We start from the raw sequence: 26,351 nt of genomic DNA on the forward strand, positions 1-26,351 counted from the left end.
TACACTGGGGTTGTTTTGATTTATTTTTGGGTTCAATAAAGACTCATTTCTGAAAGAGAATGTTGTTTAATCTAAAGTCTTGTTCAAGACTTTCTACAGCTTTTTACAGAACACACTATGCTGTGATGCATCTAGAATGAAACTGAAAGTAAAACTCCTCTGGACTGCTTGTCTCTCACATGACCTCTGCTGGTCAGGCACAAGTAATCAAAAACACAGACAAATATGCTGTAAGGCATAAGTAATCAAACACAGACAAATATCATCACTATTTGCTGATATCATTACATCTCCCTTTCTTAAAACAAAAGTATTTTACTTTTAACTAACAACATTTAATGAACTTACATTATCATTATCACGAGCAAGGTTTTTTACCCTTGCTTTGTGTGTTCACATGAAATATGTCAATACACTAGAACTTGAAGAAAGAATAAGATAACATTACTTCCTTCTTTAACAATAGTCCTTAAATTTGCTCAATGAGTCTCTCAGGAGGCTTCACGTGTCTTGAGGATTTTCTGATTGATTGTCCTTGAATCTGAGTGGTTCTCAGCTGTGTGATCAGGTTGTTCACCAGTATCAGTCTCTTGACCTGCTGTGGCTGGTCCCATGAGAAGGTCTCGACGATTTCTTCTCAGAACAGCACCCTCATTTGTCTGAATGGTGTATGATCTTGGTTGAACTTCACTCAGGACAGTTCCCTTCTGAGTCCATGTGTTTGTTTTGTCTTTCAACCTTACTTGGTCACCAGTGTGGAGTTCAGGTAGGTTTTGTGTTCCTCTGTCATAGTAGTACTTTTGCTTTTCTTTCTGTTGCCCTTTGAACTTCCTCACTTTCTCCCCCTCTTTTGTTTTCAGGAGGTTCTCCGGGATGGGTAGGTTTGACCTTAGCCGACGTCCCATCAGGAGTTGGGCTGGTGACATACCACACTCGAGCGGCGTTGTGCGGTATACAAGCATGCTTTGGTAGAAGTCAGTTCCACTGTCTTTTGCCTTGTACATCAGTCTTTTCACTGTCTGGACCGATTTTTCCACTAGTCCATTGGACTGTGGATAGTGAGGACTTGACATTGTGTGGACAAAGTCCCACTCTTTGGCAAAGTGTCGGAAATTTGCATTGTTAAACTGGGGTCCGTTGTCTGTGAAGACCTCGCTTGCCACGCCATGTCTGGAGAATATGGCTTTCATACTTATCACAGCTTCTGCAGTGGTGGTGTACAGTCTGCAAACCTCTGGATACAGGGAGTAACAGTCTGTGACGACAAGATAGTCCTTCCCTTGACACACGAATAGGTCAGCGCCTACCTTCTGGTAAGGTCTGTCTGGTGCTGGGTGTGGCTTTAGTGGTTCTACCGGATTGCTTGCTCGATATTTCAGGCATATTGTGCAGTTTGACACCTCATTTGTCACCTCTTAGTTGATTCGTGGCCAGTACATCACCTCTTGTGCTCTTTTCTTACACTTTTCGATTCCCAGATGTCCTCCATGGATCTTTTTTAGCATCTCTCTTCTCAGACTCTTTGGGATAACTATTTTACTTCCCTTGTAGATGATGTCTTCGACCGCTGATAGTTCCGCCCTGCAGTTCCAGTACTCTGCTATATCAGGTGAGCAGCCTTGCTTCATGTTGGGCCATCCATTCAAGATGCTTTTTCTCAGTCGTCTCATTGTTTCAGCTTTGTTTGTCTCAGTCTTTATGAGCTCCATTTTTGCATCTGCTATGGGCAGTGCACTTGTGATCATGTCCACGTAGGCGTTCACTTTTTCATCCATTGTGGTGTTTGCGGGCTCACTTGGGTCAACAGCTCTGGACAACGTGTCTGCTGTATACATCAGCTTACCCGGTGTGTACGCAACATTCAGTTCATCATAGACTGTCTCTCTTTCACTTTCCACAACGAGGACTCTCTTTACCAGGTTCAGTCTCTCACAGGCTTTAAAACCTAATATGGCTTGCACATCCTTTGGCACCACGATTAATGCTAGCGTGTGCTCTTTGTCCTTGTGTGTTACTTTGACAATGCATTTTCCTTTCACTGGTATATCAGTACCTGAGTATCCGGTCATTTTCACTTGTATTCCATGTAACTTTGGTCTGGGTCTAATTCTCTTAAAATCGGTCTCTGATATCACATTAACTTGTGCTCCAGTATCCAATTTAAATGGAATGTGTATGCCATTCACTTTTAGTGTCAACATCCAGTCTCTTTCTTTTTTGTTTTCAGACACAACATCTGCATTGAATTCCTCTATCTCGCTTTCATCTACTGTATGGACCTTGCTTTGTTGCGCTTGGTTCTTACAGCAACGGGCATAATGGTTGTTTTTGTTGCATCTATTGCATGTTTTACCATATGCTGGACACTTTCTTGGTGGATGCTGTGTACCGCATCGACTACATGACTTCCGATTGTCTCTTTCATTTTCGTTTGCTGGCCACGTCTCTTTTTTCACATTGGCGCTCTCTTTGTTAAACGGTTTGTATCCGTTCTTTCTCACTGCATCCACGTTGCAGCGACTGTCACTGAACAGCTCCTTTGCCTGCAGCTTCACAGTCTCTGTAACCCTACACAGTGCTATGGCTTTTCCCAGGTCTAGATCTTGCTCTCTTAGCAGTCTTTCCCTTAGACCATTATCTCGAATACCACACACCAGTCTGTCTTTTATCAGCGAGTCTGTGAGTCCCCCAAATTCACACGATTTGCTCCGGTTTCTCAGTTCAGTCACATACTGATCAATAGTCTCACCGATTTTCTGTACACATGTGAAAAACTTGTGCCTCTCAAAGGTCACGTTGCGTTTAGGTATGCAGTAGGCCTCAAACTGTTCCATTATTTTATCTAGCTTCATTTTGTCTCCATCAACAGCAAATATGAAATTATTATATACCTCCAGCGCTGCATCACCCACGACATGTAAGAACACGGACGATTTTTGTTTATCACTTTTCTCGTCAGCTCCGATTGCCGCTAAATACAACTCTAAACGTTGTTTGAACCTTCTCCAATTTTCAGCCACATTACCTGACAATTGAAGCGTCGCTGGTGGGAGTAAACCTTCCATTTTTTACTTCGTTAGCTATTCTCTAATGGTAAGCAACGATGTTCTCTTCTGGCTTGCTAATATGTGGAGAGCTGATTTCGCTTACTTGCCACAACTGCTTTCACTGTCCCATCAAGTTGCTAACTTCAGATTTTTTCTCTTTCAGCCACTTCTGACATCATGTTTTGATTTCTTTTTGGGTTCAATAAAGACTCATTTCTGAAAGAGAATGTTGTTTAATCTAAAGTCTTGTTCAAGACTTGCTACAGCTTTTTACAGAACACACTTGGACCTGTGGGAGAGCAGCAGCGCGACCGGCGGCACTTAAAACCGGCGGGTTCAGCAGAGGCGAGGTCAGAGAGCTTGGACCTGTGGGAGAGCAGCAGCGCGACCGGCGGCACTTAAAACCAGCGGGTTCAGCAGAGGCGAGGTCAGAGAGCTTGGACCTGTGGGAGAGCAGCAGCGCGACCGGCGGCACTTAAAACCGGCGGGTTCAGCAGAGGCGAGGTCAGAGAGCTTGGACCTGTGGGAAAGCAGCAGCACGACCGGCGGCACTTAAAACCGGCGGGTTCAGCAGAGGCGAGGTCAGAGAGCTTGGACCTGTGGGAGAGCAGCAGCGCGACCGGCGGCACTTAAAACCGGCGGGTTCAGCAGGGGCGAGGTCAGAGAGCTTGGACCTGTGGGAGAGCAGCAGCGCGACCGGCGGCACTTAAAACCGGCGGGTTCAGCAGAGGCGTACCAAATCAACAGCAGAGGAGAGAGGTAAAAAGTAATCAGAGTGTGACGTCACCAGGGAGCAGGTAAGTGATTGGTTGGTGAGTATTTCTCTTTTTTAAACTTAAACTCTGTAGTTTATAGTTACTAGGGTCTTTTCTGGTGTAGCAGGGACTGTTGGTAGACTATACAAGCGCCTTAGAGATATTTTTAATTGGTGATAGTAAATTAATTTAAATTAAGTAAAGGGAAGGTCATGCCAGGTGAGCCCAGCCCCGTGATATGCTCCTCTTGCTCTATGTGGGAATTCAGGGATACTGCCGGTGCCCCTGATGACCACGTGTGCCAGAGATGCATCCATCTGCAGCTACTAGCAAACCGCATTGAGGCGCTGGAGCTGCGGGTGGATGGGTTGTTGAGCATTCACGATGCTGAGAGGTTCGTGGACAACACGTTTAGTGAGTTGGTCACACCGCAGGGAAGGGCTGCACAGGAAGATAGGAAATGGGTGACCACCAGGAGGAGCAATAGAAGCAGGCAGGTAGTGCAGGAGACCCCTGTGACCATTCCCCTCTCAAACAGGTATGCCGCTTTGGATACTGTTGAGGGGGATGACTCGCCAGGGGAAGGCAGCAGCAGCCAACTTCCTGGCACTGGGGGTGCTCCTGCTGCCCAGGAAGGGGGGAAAAAGAGTGGGAGAGCAATAGTGGTAGGGGATTCTATAGTAAGGGGAACAGATAGGCGTTTCTGTGGCCGTAGACGTGAATCCAGGATGGTTTGTTGCCTCCCTGGTGCCAGGGTCAAGGATATCACTGAGCGGCTGCAGGGCATTCTGGAGGGGGAGGGTGAACAGCTAGAGGTCGTGGTCCACATTGGTACCAACGACATAGGTAAAAAGAGGGATGAGGTCCTGCAGCAAGAATTTAGGGAGCTAGGTGAAGGATTAAAGAGCAGGACCTCAAAGGTTGTAATCTCTGGATTACTCCCGGTGCCACGTGCTAGTGAGTATAGGAATGGGAAGATAGAACAGATGAATGCGTGGCTAAAGGGATGGTGCAGGAGGGAGGGCTTTAGTTTCCTGGATCACTGGGTCTGCTTCTGGGAAAGGTGGGACTTGTACAAGTCGGACGGTTTACACCTGAACCAGAGGGGAACCAATATCCTTGCGGGGAGGTTTGCTAGCACTGCTGGGGGGGGTTTAAACTGACTTGGCAGGGGGATGGGGTACAGAGTGGAGCTATAGCAGGGGGTGATTTACAGCCAAATACAGAGAAAAAAACAAGGCAGAGCAAATATGCGAAGGCAAAAGGGAATATGGCAGGGCTGGAAGGCATTTATTTTAATGCAAGGAGTCTTGCAAATAAGGTGGACGAACTGAAGTTGTTGTTGAACACATGGGAGTACGATATTGTTGCTATCACGGAGACATGGTTGAGGGAGGGTCAGGACTGGCAGCTCAATATTCCGGGGTATAGAATCTTCAGGCGAGACAGAGGGGGGTGTAAAAGGGGAGGGGGTGTTGCAATATTAATTAAGGAGTCAATTACTGCTGTAAGGAGGGATGATATATTAGCGGGTTCCTCTAATGAGGCCATATGGGTAGAACTTAAAAACAAAAAGGGGGCAAGCACTTTGCTGGGAGTGTACTATAGGCCCCCAAACAGTCAGGGGGAGATAGAGGAACAGATATGTAGGCAAATCTCAGAAAAGTGCGAAAATAATAGGGTAATAATAGTGGGGGATTTCAACTTCCCCAATATAAATTGGGATAGTCAGAGTGTGAAAGGCTTAGAGGGTGCAGAATTCTTAAAGTGCATCCAGGAGAGCTTTTTGAGCCAACATGTAGAAAGTCCTACAAGAGAGGGGGCGATACTGGACCTAATTCTGGGGAATGTAGCCGGGCAAGTGGTGGAAGTGTCAGTAGGAGAGCATTTTGGCGATAGTGACCATAATTCGGTGAGATTTAAGGTGGTCATGGAAAAAGACAAAGACGGCCCGGAAATAAGGGTTCTAAATTGGGGGAAGGCCGATTTTAATATGATAAGGCAGGATCTGGGCAAAGTGGACTGGGAGCAGCTACTTATAGGAAAATCCACATCAAGACAGTGGGAGACTTTCAGAAGGGAAATAGAGAGAGTACAACGCCAACATGTTCCTGTAAAGGTCAAGGGTGGGACCAACAAGCAAAGGGAACCTTGGATGACAAGGGATATACAAAAATGCATTAGAAATAAAAGGGGGGCTTTTGGCAGTTACAAAAGACTAAAGACGGAAGAAGCCCTAGAGGAGTATAAAAAGTGCAGGGGCATACTTAAAAAAGAAATTAGGAGGGCGAGGAGGGGCCATGAAATAACACTGGCGAGCAAAATAAAGGAAAATCCTAAGATGTTTTATAAGTATATTAAGGGCAAGAGGATAACCAGGGAAAGGGTAGGGCCCATTAGGGACCAAAGTGGCAATCTGTGTGTAGAGCCAGATGATGTAGGCGGGGTTTTAAATGAATTTTTTGCATCTGTGTTCACTATGGAGAGAGACGATGCAGACATAGAAATCGGGCAAGGGGACTGTGACATACTTGAACATATTAGCATCGAGAGGGAGGAGGTGCTAGCGGTTTTAGCAGGCCAAAAAGTGGATAAATCCCCAGGCCCGGACGAGATGTATCCCAGGCTGCTGTGGGAGGCAAAGGAGGAGATTGCAGGGGCTCTGACACAAATTTTCAGAACCTCTCTGGCCACAGGGGATGTACCAGAGGACTGGAGAACAGCTAATGTAGTACCACTATACAAGAAGGGTAGCAGGGGTAAACCAGGGAATTACAGGCCAGTCAGCCTAACATCTGTGGTAAGGAAATTATTGGAAAAAATTCTGAGAGACAAAATTAGTCTCCACTTGGAGAGGCAAGGATTTATCGGGGATAGTCAGCATGGCTTTGTCAAGGGTAAATCATGTCTGACAAATCTGATTGAATTTTTCGAGGGGGTGACTAGGGGGGTGGATGAGGGAAATGCTGTGGATGTGGTTTACATGGACTTCAGTAAAGCTTTTGACAAAGTCCCGCACAGGAGACTGGTCAAGAAGGTAAGAGCCCATGGGATCCAGGGTGCCTTGGCGCGTTGGATCCTAAACTGGCTGAGTGGCAGGAGGCAGAGGGTGATGGTCGAAGGATGCTTTTGCGACTGGAAGCCTGTGTCCAGTGGGGTACCTCAGGGATCGGTGCTGGGTCCCTTGTTGTTTGTGATCTACATAAATGATTTGGATGAGAATGTAAAAGGTATGATCAGTAAGTTCGCAGATGACACGAAAATTGGTGGGGTGGTAAATTGCGAGGAGGAAAGCCTCAGGCTACAGGACGATATAAACGGGTTGGTCAGATGGGCGGAAAAGTGGCAAATGGAATTTAACCCTGAAAAGTGCGAGGTGATGCATTTTGGACGGACAAATAAGGCAAGGGAATACACAATGAGTGGTAGGACCCTAGGAAGTACAGAGGGTCAGAGGGACCTTGGTGTACATGTACATAGATCTCTGAAGGCAGCGGAACAGGTAGATAAGGTGGTTAAAAAGGCATATGGGATACTTGCCTTCATTAGCCGAGGCATAGAATATAAGAGCAGGGAGGTTATGATGGAGCTGTACAAAACGCAGGTGAGGCCACAGCTGGAGTACTGTGTGCAGTTCTGGTCGCCTCACTACAGGAAGGATGTGATTGCTTTGGAGAGGGTGCAGAGAAGATTCACCATGATGTTACCTGGGATGGAGCGCCTCAGCTATGAAGAAAGACTAAACAGGCTGGGGTTGTTTTCCTTGGAGCAAAGAAGGCTGAGGGGGGACCTGATTGAGGTGTACAAAATGATGAGGGGCATAGATAGGGTGGATAAAGAGGAACTTTTCCCCTTAGTAGGGGGGTCAATAACAAGGGGGCATAGATTCAGGGTAAGGGGCAGGAGATTTAGAGGGGATTTGAGGAGGAACTTTTTCACCCAGAGGGTGGTTGGAATCTGGAACTCACTGCCTGAAAGGGTGGTAGAGGCAGGAACCCTCACAACATTCAAGAAGCATTTGGATGAGCACTTGAAATGCCATTGCATACAAGGCTATGGACCAAATGCTGGAAAATGGGATTAGACAGGACAGGGGTGGATGGGCGGCGCGGACACGATGGGCCGAAGGGCCTCTTTCTGTGCTGTAAAACTCTATGACTATGACTCTATGACACTATGCTGTGATGCATCTAGAATGAAACTGAAAGTAAAACTCCTCTGGACTGCTTGTCTCTCACATGACCTCTGCTGGTCAGGCTCAATTAATCAAAAACACAGACAAATATGCTGTAAGGCATAAGTAATCAAACACAGACAAATATCATCACTATTTGCTGATATCATTACAGGGGTTATAAGGAGACAGCGGGATTAAAGGGGCAGTGACAGCTTGGAAACTAAATTGGCTATGAGACAGAAAGCAGAGAGTAGTGGTGAAGGGATATTTATCAGACTGGAGGGAGGTTTACAGTGGTGTCCCCCAGGGGTCGGTATTGGGACCACTGCTCTTCTTGAGATCTATTACTGACCTGGACTTGGGTAAAGGAGGCATCATTTCAGAGTTTGCAGATGACACCAAACTCAGAAATGTAGCAAACTGTGAGGAGGATAGTGACAGACTTCAGGAGGACAGAGAGAGATTGGTGAAATGGGCAGACACATGGCAGATGACATTTAATGCAGAGGAGTGTGAAGTGTTTCATTTTAGGAGGAAAAATGAGCAGAGGCAATATGGACTAAATGGTATCGTTTTAAAGGAATGCAGGAACAGAGAGATCTGGGGGTATACGTACACGAATCTTTGAAGTTCATATGTCTCTTAAAAATCCTTTGCTTTATAAATAAAAGGGACAAAGTAAAGGAAGTAATGGTAATGCTTCAAAAATCACTGTTTAGGCCTTAGCTGTAGTATTGCATCCAGTAATGGGCACCGCACTTTAGGAAGGATGTCCAGGCCTTCGAGAGGGTGCAGAGGAGATTTACTGGAATGGTTCCAGGGATGAAAGTCTTCCGTTATGTGGAGAGACTGCAGAAACTGAGGGTTTTTCTCCTTAGAGCAGAGAAGGTTAATGGAAGATTTAATAGAGATGTTCAAAATTATGAGGGGTTTTCATAGAGATTATATGAAGAGACTGTTCCCACTGGCAGTAGGGTCAGCAACAAGAGGACGCTGATTTCAAACAATTGCCAAAGACCAGGAGGGAGATGAGGAGAATTTGTTTACACAGCGAGTTGTTGTGATCTGGAATGCGCTGCCTGAAAGGATGACGGAAGCAGATTCAGAAATACCACTCCCAAGGTAATTGGATATGTGCTTGAACAGGAGCAATTAGCAGGGCCATGGGGAAAGAGCAGGGACTGGGATTTATTGGATAGCTCTTTCAAAGGCCGACACAAACACGATGGGCCGAACAGCCTCCTTCGGTGCTGTATCACTCTGATTCCAGGAGATGGGGTCTCTGAGAGGGGTTAGGTGTGGTGCTGAATCAATGTTCCCCAATGTCCACGGGATGGAAGCTGCCTCTCTGCACCGCAAGGTACCGAGTCTCTCATTGACACAAACAACACGATTATCATTTAAAATTATAGGTTTCTCGAGTTAATGAGACTCGGTGTCTAAATTCTATTAGTGCTGCCTCCTTAAGAGGGACACTTGTGGAGCTGACTCTGTTTATTACCGGCAATTGCCAATTTCAAGTCAACTACAATTTCCACACTTTTGTACTCTATACCGCTATTTATGAAGCCCAGAATCCCGTAAGCCTTTTTAACTGCTTTCTCAACCTGTCCTTCCACCTTCAACGATTTGTGCACACATACCCCCAGGTCTCTCTGTTCCTGCACCCCCTTCAGGATTGGACCATTTAGTTTATATGTCCTCTCCTCATTCTTTCTACCAAAATCTATCACTTCACAATTTTCCGTGCTAAATTTCATCTGTCACGTGTCCGCCCATTTCACCTGCCTGTCTGTCTTCCTGACTTCTGTCACTCTCCTCCTCACTGTTCACTATACTTCCAAGTTTTGTCTCATCTGCAAATTTTGAAATTGTGCCCTGTACACCCATGTCCAAGTCATTAATATGTATCAAGAAAAGCAGTGGTCCTAGAACCGACCCCTTAGGAACACCACTGTATACCTTCCTCCAGTCCAAAAAACAACCGTTCACCACTACTCTCTGTTCCCTGTCACTCAGCCAATTCCGTATCCATGTCCACTGTCCCTTTAATTCCATGGGCTTCAACTTTGCTGGCAAACATATTATGTGGCACTTTTTCGAACGACTTTTTGAAATCCATGTTCACTACATCAACTGCATTATCCTCATCAATCCTCCCTGTTACCTCATCAAAAAACTCAAACAAGTTAGTTAAACATGATTTGCCTTTAACAAATCCATGCTGGCTTTCCTTAATTAAACCACACTTTCCAAGCGACTGTTAATTTTGTCCCTGATTACTGTTTCTAAAAGCTTCCCCACTACCGAGGTCAAACTGAAAGGGCTGTAGTTGCTGGGTTTATCTTTACACACTTTTTTGAACAAGGGAATAATATTTGCAGTTCTCCAGTCCTCTGGCACCGCCCCCGTATCTAAGGAGGATTGGAAGATTATGGCCAGTATCACCATGATTTCTTCCCTAAATTCCCGCAGCATCCTAGGATGCATCCCATCCGCTCCTGGTGATTTATCTACTTTAAATACAGCCAGCCTTTCTAATGCCACTTTTTATCAATTTATATCCTATCAAGTATCTCCACTGCCTCCTCCTTTACAATGTCTATGGCAGCATCCTCTTCCTTGGTGAAGACTGATGCATAGTACTCAGTTAGTACCTCAACCAAACCCTCTGCCTCCATGAATAGGTCTCCTTTTTGGTCCCTAATCATCCCCATCCCTCCTCTTACTACCCTTTTACTATTTATATGCCTATAGAAGACTTTTGGATTACCTTTTATGTTGGCTGCAATTCTATTCTCATACCCTCTCTTTGCCCGTCTTATTTGATTTTTCACTTCTCCTCTGAAATTTCTATATAGAGCCTGATTCTCAGATGCATTTGCAACTTGACATCTGTCATATTCGCTCTTTTTCTGCTTCATCATATTCTCTATCTCTTTCATCATCCAGCGAGCCCTGACTTTAGTTGTCCTGCCTTTCCCCCTCGTTGGAAAGTACCTCAACTGCACCTGAACTATTTCCTCTTTAAAGGCAGCCTATTGTTTATTACAGTTTTGCCTGCCAATCTTTGATTCCAGTTTACCCGGGCCAGATCCGTTCTCATCCCACTGAAATTGCATTTCCCCCTGTTAAACATTTTTACTCTAGATTGCTCCCTGTCCTTTTTCATAGCTAACCAAAACCTTCTGATACTATGATTACTGTTCCCTAAATGTTCACCTATTGAAACTTGCTCCACCTGACCAACCTCATTCCCCAGTCTGGAGTACAGTTATGTTGAAAGACTGAAGAAGCTGGCGTTGTTCTCCTTGGAGCAGAGAAAATTGAGAGGAGATTTGATAGAGGTGTTCAAATCCATGAGGGGTGTGGACAGAGTAGATAGAGAGAAACTGTTCCCATTGGCAGAAGGGTGGAGAACCGGAGGACAGAGATTTAAGGTGATTGGCAAAAGAACCAAAGGCCACGTAAGAAAGACTTTTTTACGCAGCGAGCGGTTAAGATTTGGAATGTTCTCCCTGAAAGGGCGGTGGAGGCAGATTCAATCACAGCTTTGAAAAGGGAGTTGGATAAGTATCTGAAGGGAAGAAATGTGCAGGGCTACGGGGAAAGGGCGGGGGAGTGGGACTGGCTGAAGTGCTCTTGCAGAGAGCCGGCACGGGCTCGACGGGCCGAATGGCCTCCTTTCCTGCTGTAACCATTCTATAATTCGATGATTCTATGACCATGTGCTGTAACTTTAAAAAAGGTTAAAAGGAAATTGAACAAATTAAATTAAAGTACTGTTCCTTATGGTGATGCAGCACTCCAGTGCCTGCGGTGCCCACCGGTCTCGGAAGGCCTCGAGCGTGCCGGCAGACACCGCGTGCTCCATCTCCAGGGCCACCCAGGGGTGAACGTGGCCGCGGAAGAGAGGTGGGCCGAATGACCCCCTAGACCGCCTGCTGCCTGGACCAGTTAATGGCCACTTTGGCCAGGCCCAGGAGCAGTCCCACGAGGAGGTCCCTGACTCGCCCGCTCCCCTCCGCACTGGGTGGCCGTAGATCAGGAGAGTGGGACTGAAGTGCTGCCAAAAATCGAGGATCAGCCCCTTCAAATAATGGAAGAGGGACTGCAACCTCTCACACTCCGTATAAACATGGACAATCTGGGTCTATGGGAACGAGACAAGTTCAGCCTTTCTTTATTGATGAACTGAAACAGAATATAAGGAAAGAAACATGTACCGCCTCTTAAAGAACAGACATTGTATTCAACCGATGTAAATCTAATCATACTTTACAACTTCAAATAAAGACACATCTATATTTTGTTAAAAAACACAGTTCCCTCTACTCAAGGAGCAAAAAACACAAGGCCCCAATATCTCCGTGTGCCCCGTGGGAATGCGGGTTCACATGGGGAGCCCGTGGGCCAATGAGACCATTCATTTACTGCGGGTTAAACAGGGGATAAAAAGGGGGAGTCGGGTCTACAGCCTCACTTATCTGGGAGCCTTGCTTGTTAGAATGGAGGGGCTGCGGGTTCTGGGCTTGTTCTTTTTTACAATCTGTTCATAGCCGCCCTCTCTCCTCCTCCCCGCCGATCAATGTTGGCTGTCTCCCAAATTCCGCCAAGACTGCGGGTTTGGGGGAATTGAAGGCAGTGAGTGTGTGCGGAGAGTCTGCTGCTTTGATGCCGGGAGCCGGGATGCGCCGCCGTGTTTCTATTCACTCCACAATCTGCCAGGTGGGTGTATTCTCGGCTCGCCTATATTCTGGGCCAGGGCTTCCCAGGACCAGCCGCAATCCAACTGCACTGGGGATTCCCTGGACAGTATCCTCTCTCCTCCTGTCCTGAAACATCAGCTGGAGTCTCCAACCTCTCCAGTCCGGGAGCTGGCGGGTTTAGGAGCCGTGTTCAGTTCTACAGTTTGAAAGTCTGATCATTGAGATCCTGACCCAGGATCTCTCCTTCCTTCTCTATGCGACTTGGGACTTCTGATGGTTGAATTGCGCCCCAGGATAGGAGGGCAGAGTGAAGATCAGTCCCTGGCTGGCACTGACCGGACAGGGTGTGGATTTGATGCCGGTCTTGTGTAACCAGTCCGGTAGGGATGGAGTTGGTGACCCGTCTCCATTAGATGGAGAATTGGGGTGTGGACGGGGAGAGAAGGAAACTAGAAGCTGGTGCTGCGCTGGGCGGAGTTTCTCCCCCTCCCGGTAACGGTTCCCTTGCCATTCCCCGTGCAGCAACTAGCCGCCTTTCATTGACTCTCTCTCTTGCAGTGTGCACCAAGGATGGCCGGGTCCTGATCGCCATCTCCAAGGATTTGACGCTGCCTCCTGTAGACCTGACAACGGTCCATCTGAAGGATGGACACGGAGCGGAGTGCAGTCCGACCGTGGCCTCTGCAGACACTGTGCTCTTTCAGTTCGCAGTCACTGAGTGTGGCACTACTCAGCGGGTAGGTATTGTGGGCTGGGAGCCCCATCAATGGCTGTCAGTCGGGTGGGAAAGAGGGGGTCTAAAGGGCAATGGGGGCCCTTAAAGACACTACATGTGATAAGGCAATGGCAGACTTGCTCAATTTCTCTGTAATGATGGTCTTCTGTCTCTTGTAGCTGGACGGGGTGAACGCCGTCTATGAAACGGATGTGTTGGGTCAGTTTGAGATCTTGGATGGAGCTTTGGGATCGGTGACCCGGGACAGCCCCTTCAGGTGAGACTGGGAGCACATGGAGCGGGTAGAGAAGGTGAGGAGCTGAATTCTCCAGCCGTGTCCGTTCTCTTGCAGGCTCCATGTCCAGTGCAGTTACAAGGGGAGCCAGGAGTCTGAATTGCAGGTGAAGCCCAGAGTTTACAGCCTTTCTCCGCCACTGCCTGCCACTGAGGCCGGGATCCTGGTTCTGGAGCTGAGAATAGCGAGAGGTAGCGAGTGCTGCTGATGGTTAGTGTCCAACTTCAGGCGCGCTCTCTCTCCAAATAGTGGCCGTCCTTCATCGTCTTCTCTTTCCAGATGGTGGCTACCGGAGCTGGTACGTGGCCAGTGACTACCCGATCCTGAGTGTGCTCCGGGACCCCGTGTTTGTGGAGGTTCGAGTCCTGAACCGGAACGATCCGTCCCTTGTGCTGGTGCTCAATGACTGCTGGGCGACCCCCACCCCCGAGCCGCATTCGGGGCTCCGATGGGACCTCCTGGTGGGCAGGTAAGGCAGCGAGTGAGGGACCTTGGGGCAGGCTGGTGATTGGGGAGGGGGGCGACATGGACTGGGTGAAGGAACGGCCAATAATCAAACCAATCTGAGCTCCAGGTTGACGATTGATGACTTGAATGGACTGGTTTCTTTATCTCTTCTAATCTCGGGACTTTGCTTTGATGTGCCGCTGTAACTCTGTAGTTGGGAGTTCCAGGTGCCCTCTCCATATAACCCGCTCTTTCTCTGTTCCAGGTGCCCCTTTACTGGAGACAATTACAAAACCCGCCTCCTCCCGGTAGACGCTGCTTCCCATTCGCCGTTCCCAACTCACCAGAATCGGTTTGTAGTTGATACGCTTATCAATTACTTCATAAAAGGTGATGAGTCGAAGAAGAGATGACGAGTCGAAAGAAGAGATGAATAAGGCTTTTATTAGCTAAGAAGAGACCATGCTTCTTCGTGAGTGACTGAACAAGTCTGAATGAAACCCACACAGTGGTGGGTGGAGTCAGCTGAGGCATGCCTCTATACACAGTGCCACCCAGAGGTGGCAATATACAATACAGTGGTTTACCACATTCACCCCTTGTTTAATGTGAAGTCCGGCGGGGTGAAGGGTACTACAAGTTAAGTCTATCAGGAGGCCTTGTCTGACGTCCTGATCGTCGTGGTGGTGGCAGCGGTGGTGTTGCAGCATCCGACGTCGGGTCTGGTGTCTGGGTGGTTGGCGAAGATTCCTGGGGCTTTGGCATGCCGTCTGCAGGGGTTGGGTTGGGAGGGGTGGTGGGGGATAACGGTGGTAAGGGGGATAACGGTGGTAAGGGGGATAACGGTGGTAATTCAGGGGTACCCGAGGGTGCGAGATCTCGTATGGAGACCGTGTCCTCCCGCCCGTCTGGGTATGTCACCCAGGCATACTGGGGGTTGGCGTGTAGGAGGTGCACCCGCTCGACCAGGGGGTCCGTTTTATGCGTCCTCACGTGCCTCCGCAGTAGGACGGGCCCAGGAGAAGTCAACCATGCCGGTAGCGAGGTTCCCGATGTAGACTTCCGGGGGAAAACGAACATTTTCTCATGAGGGGTCGCATTAGTGGCAGTACAAAGCAGTGACCGAATGGAGTGGAGCACTGCAGGGAGGACCTCCTGCCAGCGGGAGGTCGGAAGGCCCTTAGATTTTAGTGCTAAGAGGACTGCCTTCCAAACCGTCGCGTTCTCCCTTTCCACCTGGCCGTTCCCCCGGGGGTTGTAACTGGTGGTCCTGCTCATGGCGATACCTCTTGTTAGCAGGTACTGCCGAAGTTCGTCGCTCATGAACGATGAGCCCCTGTCGCTATGTATATAGCTGGGGAACCCGAACAGAGCGAAGATGTCATTCAGACACTTGATGACCGTGGTACTGGTCATGTCTGGGCAAGGGATGGCAAAGGGGAAACGGGAGTACTCATCAACTATGTTGAGGAAGTACACATTGCGGTCAGCGGAGGGGAGGGGCCCTTTAAAATCGACGCTCAGGCGTTCGAAGGGGCGGGTGGCCTTGATCAGGCTTGCTCTGTCCGGCCTATAGAAGTGCGGTTTGCACTCGGCGCAGATTTGGCAGCTCTTGGTCATGGTCCTGACCTCCTCGATGGAGTAGGGCAGGTTACGGGATTTGATAAAATGGAAAAACCTGGTGACCCCCGGGTGGCAGAGGTCATTGTGGAGGGACTGCAGCCTATCACTCTGCGCGTTGGCGCATGTACCACGTGATAGGGCATCTGGGGGCTCATTGAGTTTCCCTGGCCGATACAAGATATCATAATTGTAGGTGGAGAGTTCGATTCTCCACCTCAAGATCTTGTCGTTCTTGATTTTACCCCTCTGCTTATTATTAAACATAAAAGCTACTGAACGCTGGTCAGTGAGCAGGGTAAATCGTTTCCCGGCCAGGTAATGCCTCCAGTGACGCACCGCTTCTACAATAGCCTGGGCCTCCTTTTCGACGGAGGAGTGTCTCGTCTCGGGGCCCTGGAGGGTCCTTGAGAAAAAGGCCACGGGTCTGCCCACCTGGTTAAGGGTCGCGGCTAGGGCGAAGTCGGAGGCATCGCTCTCCACTTGGAAGGGGATGGACTCATCCACCGCGTGCATTGCGGCCTTCGCGATATCGTTCTTGATAAGAGTGAAGGCTGCACACGCCTCTGGTGTCAGGGGGAAGGAGGTGGCTTTGATGAGGGGCCTGGCTTTGTCTGCATAGAGGGGCACCCACTGGGCGTAGTAGGAGAAAAACCCCAGGCATCTCTTCAGTGCTTTTTGGCAGTGGGGAAGGGGTAGCTCCATTAGGGGGCGCATTCTGTCGGGGTCGGGCCCGATGACTCCGTTCTCCACCACGCAGCCGAGGATGGCCAGGCGCTTGGTGTGAAACATACATTTTTCCTTATTGTACGTTAGGTTCAGCCGTTGGGCCGTACGGAGGAAATTTGCTAGATTAACGTCGTGGTCCTGCTGGTCGTGGCCGCAGATGGTGACGTTATCCAAATAGGGGAAGGTTGCCCGCAGCGCGTTCTGGTCAACCATTCGGTCCATCTCCCTTTGGAAGACCGAAACCCCGTTGGTGACGCCGAAGGGGACCCTAAGGAAGTGGTAGAGGCGGCCGTTTGCCTCGAAGGCAGTATACTGGCGGTCCTCATGGCGGATGGGCAGCTGGTGGTACGCTGACTTAAGGTCGATGGTGGAGAATACTTTGTATTGCGCAATCTGATTGACCATATCAGATATGCGAGGGAGGGGGTACGCGTCCAGCTGGGTGTACCGGTTTATGGTTTGGCTGTAGTCGATTACCATGCGGCGTTTTGCAGTGGTTTTAACGACTACAACCTGGGCTCGCCAGGGGCTAGTGCTACCTTCGATAATGCCCTCCTTCAAGAGCCGCTCCACCTCAGAGCTGATAAAAGCTCTGTCCCCGGCACTGTACCGCCTGCTTTTGGTAGCGATGGGTTTACAGTCGCGGGTGAGGTTAGCGAACAGGGGAGGGGGGGGGACTTTTAATGTGGAAAGGCTGCAGGTGGTTTGCAGCGGGCGATTTAAAAGTTGTTGGTTGCAGACTGTGAGTGGGGGGAGGGGTCCACCGTATGCTAGTGTGACACTCTTAAGGTGGCACTGAAAATCCAACCCTAGCAGGACGGCAGCGCAAAGACGGGGCAGGACTAGCAGTTTAAATTTTTGATATTCAGTGCCCCCTACTGACAGGGTCACCACACAGTAGCCGCTGATGTCCATTGACTGGGACTTGCACGCCATAGAAATGCGATGGTGCGTTGGCAGAATCGTGAGGGAGTGGCTACGTACCGTGTCGGGGTGGACGAAACTCTCTGTGCTCCCGCTGTCGATCAGGCAACTGGTGGCGCGGCCGTTTACCGCGATATCCATCATGGAGCTGGATAGATGGTGAGGGTGGCCTTGATCCAGCGTCACGGAGGCCAGTATGTGGCTTAGTGAGTCACTATAGTCATCCGCCGAGACGGTGGTCGGTTCCGGTGACGAAATGGCGGTTGAGTGCGTTGGATACGATGGCGGCGGATGCCATGCGGCCGGGGGTACACAAAATGGCGGATAAGATGGCTGCTCCCACGGCCCGCACGCTGCGCTGCTGGCTGGCTTCCCCTTGCAGGCGTTAGCGTAATGGCCTTTCTTCCCGCAGCCCGAGCAGGTAGCTGTCTTAGCTGGGCAGTGCGCTCTGGGATGTTTTAACTGGCCACAGAAATAGCATTTTTGGGCCTGGTTACTGGGCATCGAAGCAGTTCTTACCGGAGGCTGCTGTCTCGGTTGGGTCGCTGCAGCGGTTGGTGCCGGGGGCGGCGGTCCCGTGTCCCATGGTTTCGATTGCCATGTCTCGGCGCCGTTACGGGGGTATGCCTCGAGGTTTCGGTGGGCCTCCTCTAACGAGAGTGCAAGGGCAATGGCCGTCTTCAGGTCGGGTTCCTTGCTTTCTAGCAGTCTCTGCCGGGTGTGGTCTGACTGGAGGCCCCTGACGAAGGCATCACAGGCGAGTCCCTGCGCGTGCTCCACAGCCGTTACCGCTTTACAATCGCAGTCTCTGCAGAGTGCCAGTAGCGCCCGTGCAAATGCCCCTACCGATTCTCCCGGTTGCTGCCTGCGGGATCCCAAGAGGTGTCGGGCGTAAATTGTGTTCACTGGGCGCGTATATTGCCCTTTTAGTAGCTCGAGGGCCGCCACGTACGTATTAGAGTCCCGGATTAGCATATATACTTGATGGCTCACCTGGGCGGTCAAAATTTTCAGTTTGTGATCCTCCTCTGTAACCTGTGAGATTGCGAGGAAGGATTCAAAGCAGCTCAGCCAGTGTTCAAACTTGGCTGATGCACCCACATCTTGAGGGTCGAGGTCCAGGCGTGGTGGTCTGAGGGCTCTCAGCAATGTCTGCTGTATCCGTTGCTGTTGTTGCTCCTCAGGTGTCGCCATTTAACTTTTAGCTAATAAAATTGATACGCTTATCAATTACTTCATAAAAGGTGATGAGTCGAAGAAGAGACGACGAGTCGAAAGAAGAGATGAATAAGGCTTTTATTAGCTAAGAAGAGACCATGCTTCTTCGTGAGTGACTGAACAAGTCTGAACGAAACCCACACAGTGGTGGGTGGAGTCAGCTGAGGCATGCCTCCATACACAGCGCCACCCAGAGGTGGCAATATACAATACAGTGGTTTACCACATAAAGTATGATTAAATTTACATCGGTTGAATACAATGTCTGTTCTTTAAGAGGCGGTACATGTTTCTTTCCTTATATTCTGTTTCAGTTCATCAATAAAGAAAGGCTGAACTTGTCTCGTTCCCATAGACCCAGATTGTCCATGTTTATACGGAGTGTGAGAGGTTGCAGTCCCTCTTCCATTATTTGAAGGGGCTGATCCTCGATTTTTGGCTGCACTTCAGTCCCACTCTCCTGATCTACGGCCACCCAGTGCGGAGGGGAGCGGGCGGGTCAGGGACCTCCTCGTGGGACTGCTCCTGGGCCTGGCCAAAGTGGCCATTAACTGGTCCAGGCAGCAGGCGGTCCAGGGGGTCATTCGGCCCACCTCTCTTCCGCGGCCACGTTTACCCCTGGGTGGCCCTGGAGATGGAGCACGCGGTGTCTGCCGGCACGCTCGAGGCCTTCCGAGACCGGTGGGCACCGCAGGCACTGGAGTGCTGCATCACCATAAGGAACAGTACTTTAATTTAATTTGTTCAATTTCCTTTTAACCTTTTTTAAAGTTACAGCGCATGGTCATAGAATCATCGAATCATAGAATGGTTACAGCAGGAAAGGAGGCCATTCGGCCCGTCGAGCCCGTGCCGGCTCTCTGCAAGAGCACTTCAGCCAGTCCCACTCCCCCGCCCTTTCCCCGTAGCCCTGCACATTTCTTCCCTTCAGATACTTATCCAACTCCCTTTTCAAAGCTGTGATTGAATCTGCCTCCACCGCCCTTTCAGGGAGAACATTCCAAATCTTAACCGCTCGCTGCGTAAAAAAGTCTTTCTTACGTGGCCTTTGGTTCTTTTGCCAATCACCTTAAATCTCTGCCCTCCGGTTCTCCACCCTTCTGCCAATGGGAACAGTTTCTCTCTATCTACTCTGTCCACACCCCTCATGGATTTGAACACCTCTATCAAATCTCCTCTCAATTTTCTCTGCTCCAAGGAGAACAACGCCAGCTTCTTCAGTCTTTCAACATAACTGTACTCCAGACTGGGGAATGAGGTTGGTCAGGTGGAGCAAGTTTCAATAGGTGAACATTTAGGGAACAGTAATCATAGTATCAGAAGGTTTTGGTTAGCTATGAAAAAGGACAGGGAGCAATCTAGAGTAAAAATGTTTAACAGGGGGAAATGCAATTTCAGTGGGATGAGAACGGATCTGGCCCGGGTAAACTGGAATCAAAGATTGGCAGGCAAAACTGTAATAAACAATAGGCTGCCTTTAAAGAGGAAATAGTTCAGGTGCAGTTGAGGTACTTTCCAACGAGGGGGAAAGGCAGGACAACTAAAGTCAGGGCTCGCTGGATGATGAAAGAGATAGAGAATATGATGAAGCAGAAAAAGAGCGAATATGACAGATGTCAAGTTGCAAATGCATCTGAGAATCAGGCTCTATATAGAAATTTCAGAGGAGAAGTGAAAAATCAAATAAGACGGGCAAAGAGAGGGTATGAGAATAGAATTGCAGCCAACATAAAAGGTAATCCAAAAGTCTTCTATAGGCATATAAATAGTAAAAGGGTAGTAAGAGGAGGGATGGGGATGATTAGGGACCAAAAAGGAGACCTATTCATGGAGGCAGAGGGTATGGTTGAGGTACTAAATGAGTACTATGCATCAGTCTTCACCAAGGAAGAGGATGCTGCCATAGACATTGTAAAGGAGGAGGCAGTGGAGATACTTGATAGGATATAAATTGATAAAAAGTGGCATTAGAAAGGCTGGCTGTATTTAAAGTAGATAAATCACCAGGAGCGGATGGGATGCATCCTAGGATGCTGCGGGAATTTAGGGAAGAAATCGCGGTGATACTGGCCATAATCTTCCAATCCTCCTTAGATACGGGGGCGGTGCCAGAGGACTGGAGAACTGCAAATATTATTCCCTTGTTCAAAAAAGTGTGTAAAGATAAACCCAGCAACTACAGCCCATTCAGTTTGACCTCGGTAGTGGGGAAGCTTTTAGAAACAGTAATCAGGGACAAAATTAACAGTCGCTTGGAAAGTGTGGTTTAATTAAGGAAAGCCAGCATGGATTTGTTAAAGGCAAATCATGTTTAACTAACTTTGAGTTTTTTGATGAGGTAACAGGCAGGATTGATGAGGATAATGCAGTTGACGTAGTGAACATGGATTTCAAAAAGTCGTTCGAAAAAGTGCCACATAATATGTTTGCTAGCAAAGTTGAAGCCCATGGAATTACAGGGACAGTGGACATGGATACGGAATTGGCTGAGTGACAGGGAACAGAGAGTAGTGGTGAACGGTTGTTTTTTGGACTGGAGGAAGGTATACAGTGGTGTTCCTAAGGGGTCGGTTCTAGGACCACTGCTTTTCTTGATACATATTAATGACTTGGACATGGGTGTACAGGGCACAATTTCAAAATTTGCAGATGAGACAAAACTTGGCAGTATAGTGAACAGTGAGGAGGAGAGTGACAGAAGTCAGGAAGACAGACAGGCAGGTGAAATGGGCGGACACGTGACAGATGAAATTTAGCACGGAAAATTGTGAAGTGATAGATTTTGGTAGAAAGAATGAGGAGAGGACATATAAACTAAATGGTCCAATCCTGAAGGGGGTGCAGGAACAGAGAGACCTGGGGGTATGTGTGCACAAATCGTTGAAGGTGGAAGGACAGGTTGAGAAAGCCGTTAAAAAGGCTTACGGGATTCTGGGCTTCATAAATAGCGGTATAGAGTACAAAAGTGTGGAAATTGTAGTTGACTTGAAATTGGCAATTGCCGGTAATAAACAGAGTCAGCTCCACAAGTGTCCCTCTTAAGGAGGCAGCACTAATAGAATTTAGACACCGAGTCTCATTAACTCGAGAAACCTATAATTTTAAATGATAATCGTGTTGTTTGTGTCAATGAGAGACTCGGTACCTTGCGGTGCAGAGAGGCAGCTTCCATCCCGTGGACATTGGGGAACATTGATTCAGCACCACACCTAACCCCTCTCAGAGACCCCATCTCCTGCAATCAGAGTGATACAGCACCGAAGGAGGCTGTTCGGCCCATCGTGTTTGTGTCGGCCTTTGAAAGAGCTATCCAATAAATCCCAGTCCCTGCTCTTTCCCCATGGCCCTGCTAATTGCTCCTGTTCAAGCACATATCCAATTACCTTGGGAGTGGTATTTCTGAATCTGCTTCCGTCATCCTTTCAGGCAGCGCATTCCAGATCACAACAACTCGCTGTGTAAACAAATTCTCCTCATCTCCCCCCTGGTCTTTGGCAATTGTTTGAAATCAGCGTCCTCTTGTTGCTGACCCTACTGCCAGTGGGAACAGTCTCTTCATATAATCTCTATGAAAACCCCTCATAATTTTGAACATCTCTATTAAATCTTCCATTAACCTTCTCTGCTCTAAGGAGAAAAACCCTCAGTTTCTGCAGTCTCTCCACATAACGGAAGACTTTCATCCCTGGAACCATTCCAGTAAATCTCCTCTGCACCCTCTCGAAGGCCTGGACATCCTTCCTAAAGTGCGGTGCCCATTACTGGATGCAATACTACAGCTAAGGCCTAACCAGTGATTTTTGAAGCTTTACCATTACTTCCTTTACTTTGTCCCTTTATTTATAAAGCAAAGGATTTTTAAGAGCCATATGAACTTCAAAGATTCGTGTACGTACACCCCCAGATCTCTCTGTTCCTGCATTCCTTTAAAACGATACCATTTAGTCCATATTGCCTCTGCTCATTTTTCCTCCTAAAATGAAACACTTCACACTTCTCTGCATTAAATGTCATCTGCCATGTGTCTGCCCATTTCACCAATCTCTCTCTGTCCTCCTGAAGTCTGTCACTATCCTCCTCACTGTTTACTACATTTCTGAGTTTGGTGTCATCTGCAAACTCTGAAATGATGCCTCCTTTACCCAAGTCCAGGTCAGTAATAGATCTCAAGAAGAGCAGTGGTCCCAATACCGCCCCCTGGGGGACACCACTGTAAACCTCCCTCCAGTCTGATAAATATCCCTTCACCACTACTCTCTGCTTTCTGTCTCATAGCCAATTTAGTTTCCAAGCTGTCACTGCCCCTTTAATCCTGCTGTCTCCTTATAACCCCAGTGTAGTGGAAGGATATCTTTTCAAACTCCCCCAGAGATCCCATCTCCTGGAATGGTCTCGGTGTGATCCCTGTAGTGGACAGATCCCTGTTCAAACTCCTCCTGTTAAAGGCTCTGAGAATCAGAGGGTGCATCACTAGTCCAAATGGAAATGACAATGTCAGCAACACCTGCCATGGTACAAGCCCTGGCCCGTGGCTGAATGGAATTCCAGCCGTGGCCAGAATCTGGTTGATGCAATGTTCATTCTGAAATGTAGGACTGAAACTTGTAGACCCCGGAAAATGTAACAGAGCACGGCGGGGCCCCTGGGTTTACTGCCACCTCCCAATAACCTATTATACGGTTTACAGTCATTTGTGTCCGTAGATTGTGAGTGATGTCCACTGTACAAGAGACATGGTTCGGAGAAATTTACAGAACACAATATCCACTTTACAACAACAACTTGCATTTATATAGCGCCTTAACGCAGCAACACGTCCCAAGGCCCTTCCCAAAGTTATCACACAGCAGGCCTTTGACCGTGTGTGGCGATAAGGTCTCTGGCATGCCTTGTGGATGTTCGGTGTTCCTGAGAAACTTGTCAGACTGCGAGAGAACATCTCCCAGAAGTCCCTGTGTGCGCTGGAGTGGACAGGGAACTAGCGGAATGGTTTGGATCAACAGTTGGGGTGAGATAAGGGTGCTCATTGTCACCTGATAGATTTAGGGGGAGAAATTCAGTGTCGCCCCGTTTGGGGCTCAATTATCGGCCGGGCCCAAAGTTTAGCGCCTGGCGCTAATTATCGCCTCCGACTGGAAACTTGGTGTTTATCACCCCTGGAGGTGATTGGAGCGCTAAATCAGGTGCTACACACCTGTCTTAAGGCGCAAAGGCCGAGGAGCGAGGCGCTAACTCAGAGCGCGGGTGAAGCGCAGGTGATGTCAGGTAGCAATGGAACACAGACACACTGGCACCGGCCAGTTCTTAAAGGGGAGGGTGGATCTTGCTCTCTGTAGTGTCCGTGTGTAGATAAAGACACTGAAGACAGGAGTTGTTTCATAGGTATTTACTAAGCAAGTCTGGGGGGGGGGGGGGGGGGGTTCTAAAGGATATACACAATACACAGGCTTATATAGCCCAAGTGGCAATTACCGGCATTACGCACACCTGGGGCTCTTAAAGGCACATACACCATAATTGCTCTTAAAGGCACATACACCACAATTCCTCCCCTTCTAGCTAACTAGTACATCATATTTTAAGTAATTATTAATTACATGTTATATGCAAAATAATATACATTGCTGTATTAATTAATTATAAGTTAGTCTCTCAGGAGGCTTCCTGACTCGGTCCGGATAACGCCTCGGGGGTGTAGTAGTTTCTGGTGGTGTAGTAGGTTCTTCTGGCAAGGCTGATTCGGCTTGAAGGCCAGTGTCGGGTTCATCGGGCTCCAGTATCACCGGATCGGAGGTAGATATGGGTATCTCTACTTCATCGTTAGATGTATAGAGTGGTGGTGTAGGTTGTCCCTTTTCGGATGACTTGATGATTTGGTCAGCATGGCGCCTTATTATGCTGTCTCCGATGTCCACGGTATACATCAGTGGTCCTAATCGTGTGCAGATAGTTCCAGGCTGCCATTTCTCGGTACGGTAGTCCCGGGCCAAAACCGGTTGGCCTATCTGGAAGGCCCTAGTTGGCCTTTCATTCATGCCCTGAAACTGCCGGTTCTCCACGTCCCTTCGGATGTTGGGCTTGACCAAATCCAGCCGGCATCTTAGGTTTCTATTGTAGAACATCATGGCGGGAGTTTGGTTAGTAACCATATGTGTTGCATTCCTATATGCAAATAAGAAGTTATCCACCTTGTGCTGAAGTTTTATGTCTTCATTACCCATGGCCTTGATGGCCTTCTTGAAGGTCTGGACAAACCTTTCAGCCAATCCATTGGTGGCGGGATGGTATGGGGCGGACGTGTAGTGCTTTACCCCATTGTTCTTTAAGAACTTTCTGAATTCTTCGGACACAAATTGCGGTCCATTATCAGAACGTATCTGCTCCGGCAGCCCATTCCTGGCAAATATGGTCCTTAATACTGTGATGGTTTTTTCCGTGGTGGTGGAGGACATCTTTATTACCTCCGGCCACTTGGAGTGTGCATCAACTGCGATTAAGAACATTGAGTCCATAAATGGACCAGCAAAGTCGATGTGCACCCTTTGCCAGGGAGATGAGGGCCACTCCCATGGATGTAGAGGGGCCTGTGGCGGAGCATTTTGGACCTTCTGGCATCCTAGGCAGCTCTTGGTCATGTCTTCGATGTCTCCATCGATACCTGGCCACCATACAAACGCCCTAGCTAGGTTCTTCATTTTCACTCCACCCAGATGCCCCTCGTGAAGCTCCTTTAGCACTTTATCCTGGAGGTTGGGTGGTATCACCACTCTGGATCCACACATCAAGGTTCCTCGGCACACTGACAGCTGTTCTCTTCTTTGCGAGAATGCTGGCAACAGTGGTTCGCCATGTGCTGGCCATCCCTTCACTGTTAAATCGTAGACCCGTGAGAGAGTAGGGTCATTTCTTGTCTCCCTTTCAATGGCAGAATTTGTCACCGGTAGACATTCCACTATGGTAGAGTGGAATATCTCTACTGGGTCTACTGTAGGTGCCTCTTCTATCGTTGGCAACGGTAGGCGTGATAAACCGTCAGCATTCCCATGCTGTTTTGACCCTTTGTATTCAATGTTGTATTGGTGTGCCCCTAGAAAAAGGGACCACCTCTGTAGTCTTTGTGCCGTCATAATGGGGACACCTTTTTTAGGGTTGAATATGGAGATGAGGGGTTGATGGTCAGTCAGCAAGGTAAATTTTTGTCCGTGTAGGTAATGGTTGAATTTCTTCACTCCCCATACCAGGCTGAGTGCTTCCCTGTCTATCTGGGCATAGTTACGCTCAGCTGAGTTCAATGAGCGTGACGCAAAAGCTATCGGCCGTTCCGAGCCATCAGGGAATCTATGGGACAATACCGCTCCTATGCCGTAAGGGGATGCATCGCACGCCAGTCTGATTGGTAGTGATGGGTTGTAATGAGCCAAAATTTTCTCGGATGTGATTAAGTCTTTACATTTATGGAAGGCACGTTTACAGTCTTCGTTCCATTTCCAAATCACTCCTGTCTGTAGAAGATCATTAAGAGGGTGTAGAATAGTTGATAAGTTCGGTAAAAATTTATGATAGTCATTTATTAATCCCAGGAATGACCTTAATTGTGAAACATTTTCAGGTGCTGGGGCTTTTATAACTGCTTCAATTTTTTCAGGTGACTTATGCAACCCTTCCTTATTAATTATGTGGCCACAATATGATATCTGATTTTGGAAAAATTCGCA

The 26,351-nt window shown here is 48.4% G+C and overlaps 1 protein-coding gene across 1 annotated transcript; it reads left to right on the forward strand.

Moving 5' to 3' along the window:
* The first annotated feature begins 9,312 nt into the window (after positions 1-9,312).
* Positions 9,313-14,558, forward strand: LOC147105570 (zona pellucida sperm-binding protein 4-like). Its single transcript, XM_086010922.1, has 7 exons — positions 9,313-9,339; positions 12,539-12,707; positions 13,247-13,425; positions 13,583-13,680; positions 13,756-13,889; positions 13,978-14,167; positions 14,411-14,558. The coding sequence occupies exons 1-7, from the start codon at positions 9,313-9,315 to the stop codon at positions 14,556-14,558; spliced, it is 945 nt and encodes a 314-aa protein (XP_085867048.1).
* The last annotated feature ends 11,793 nt before the right edge of the window (positions 14,559-26,351 follow it).

This window comes from Somniosus microcephalus, chromosome 17 (genome assembly GCF_052327205.1).
Source record: "Somniosus microcephalus isolate GS21.2 chromosome 17, FLI_Smic_1.0, whole genome shotgun sequence".
Taxonomy (NCBI): domain Eukaryota; kingdom Metazoa; phylum Chordata; class Chondrichthyes; order Squaliformes; family Somniosidae; genus Somniosus; species Somniosus microcephalus.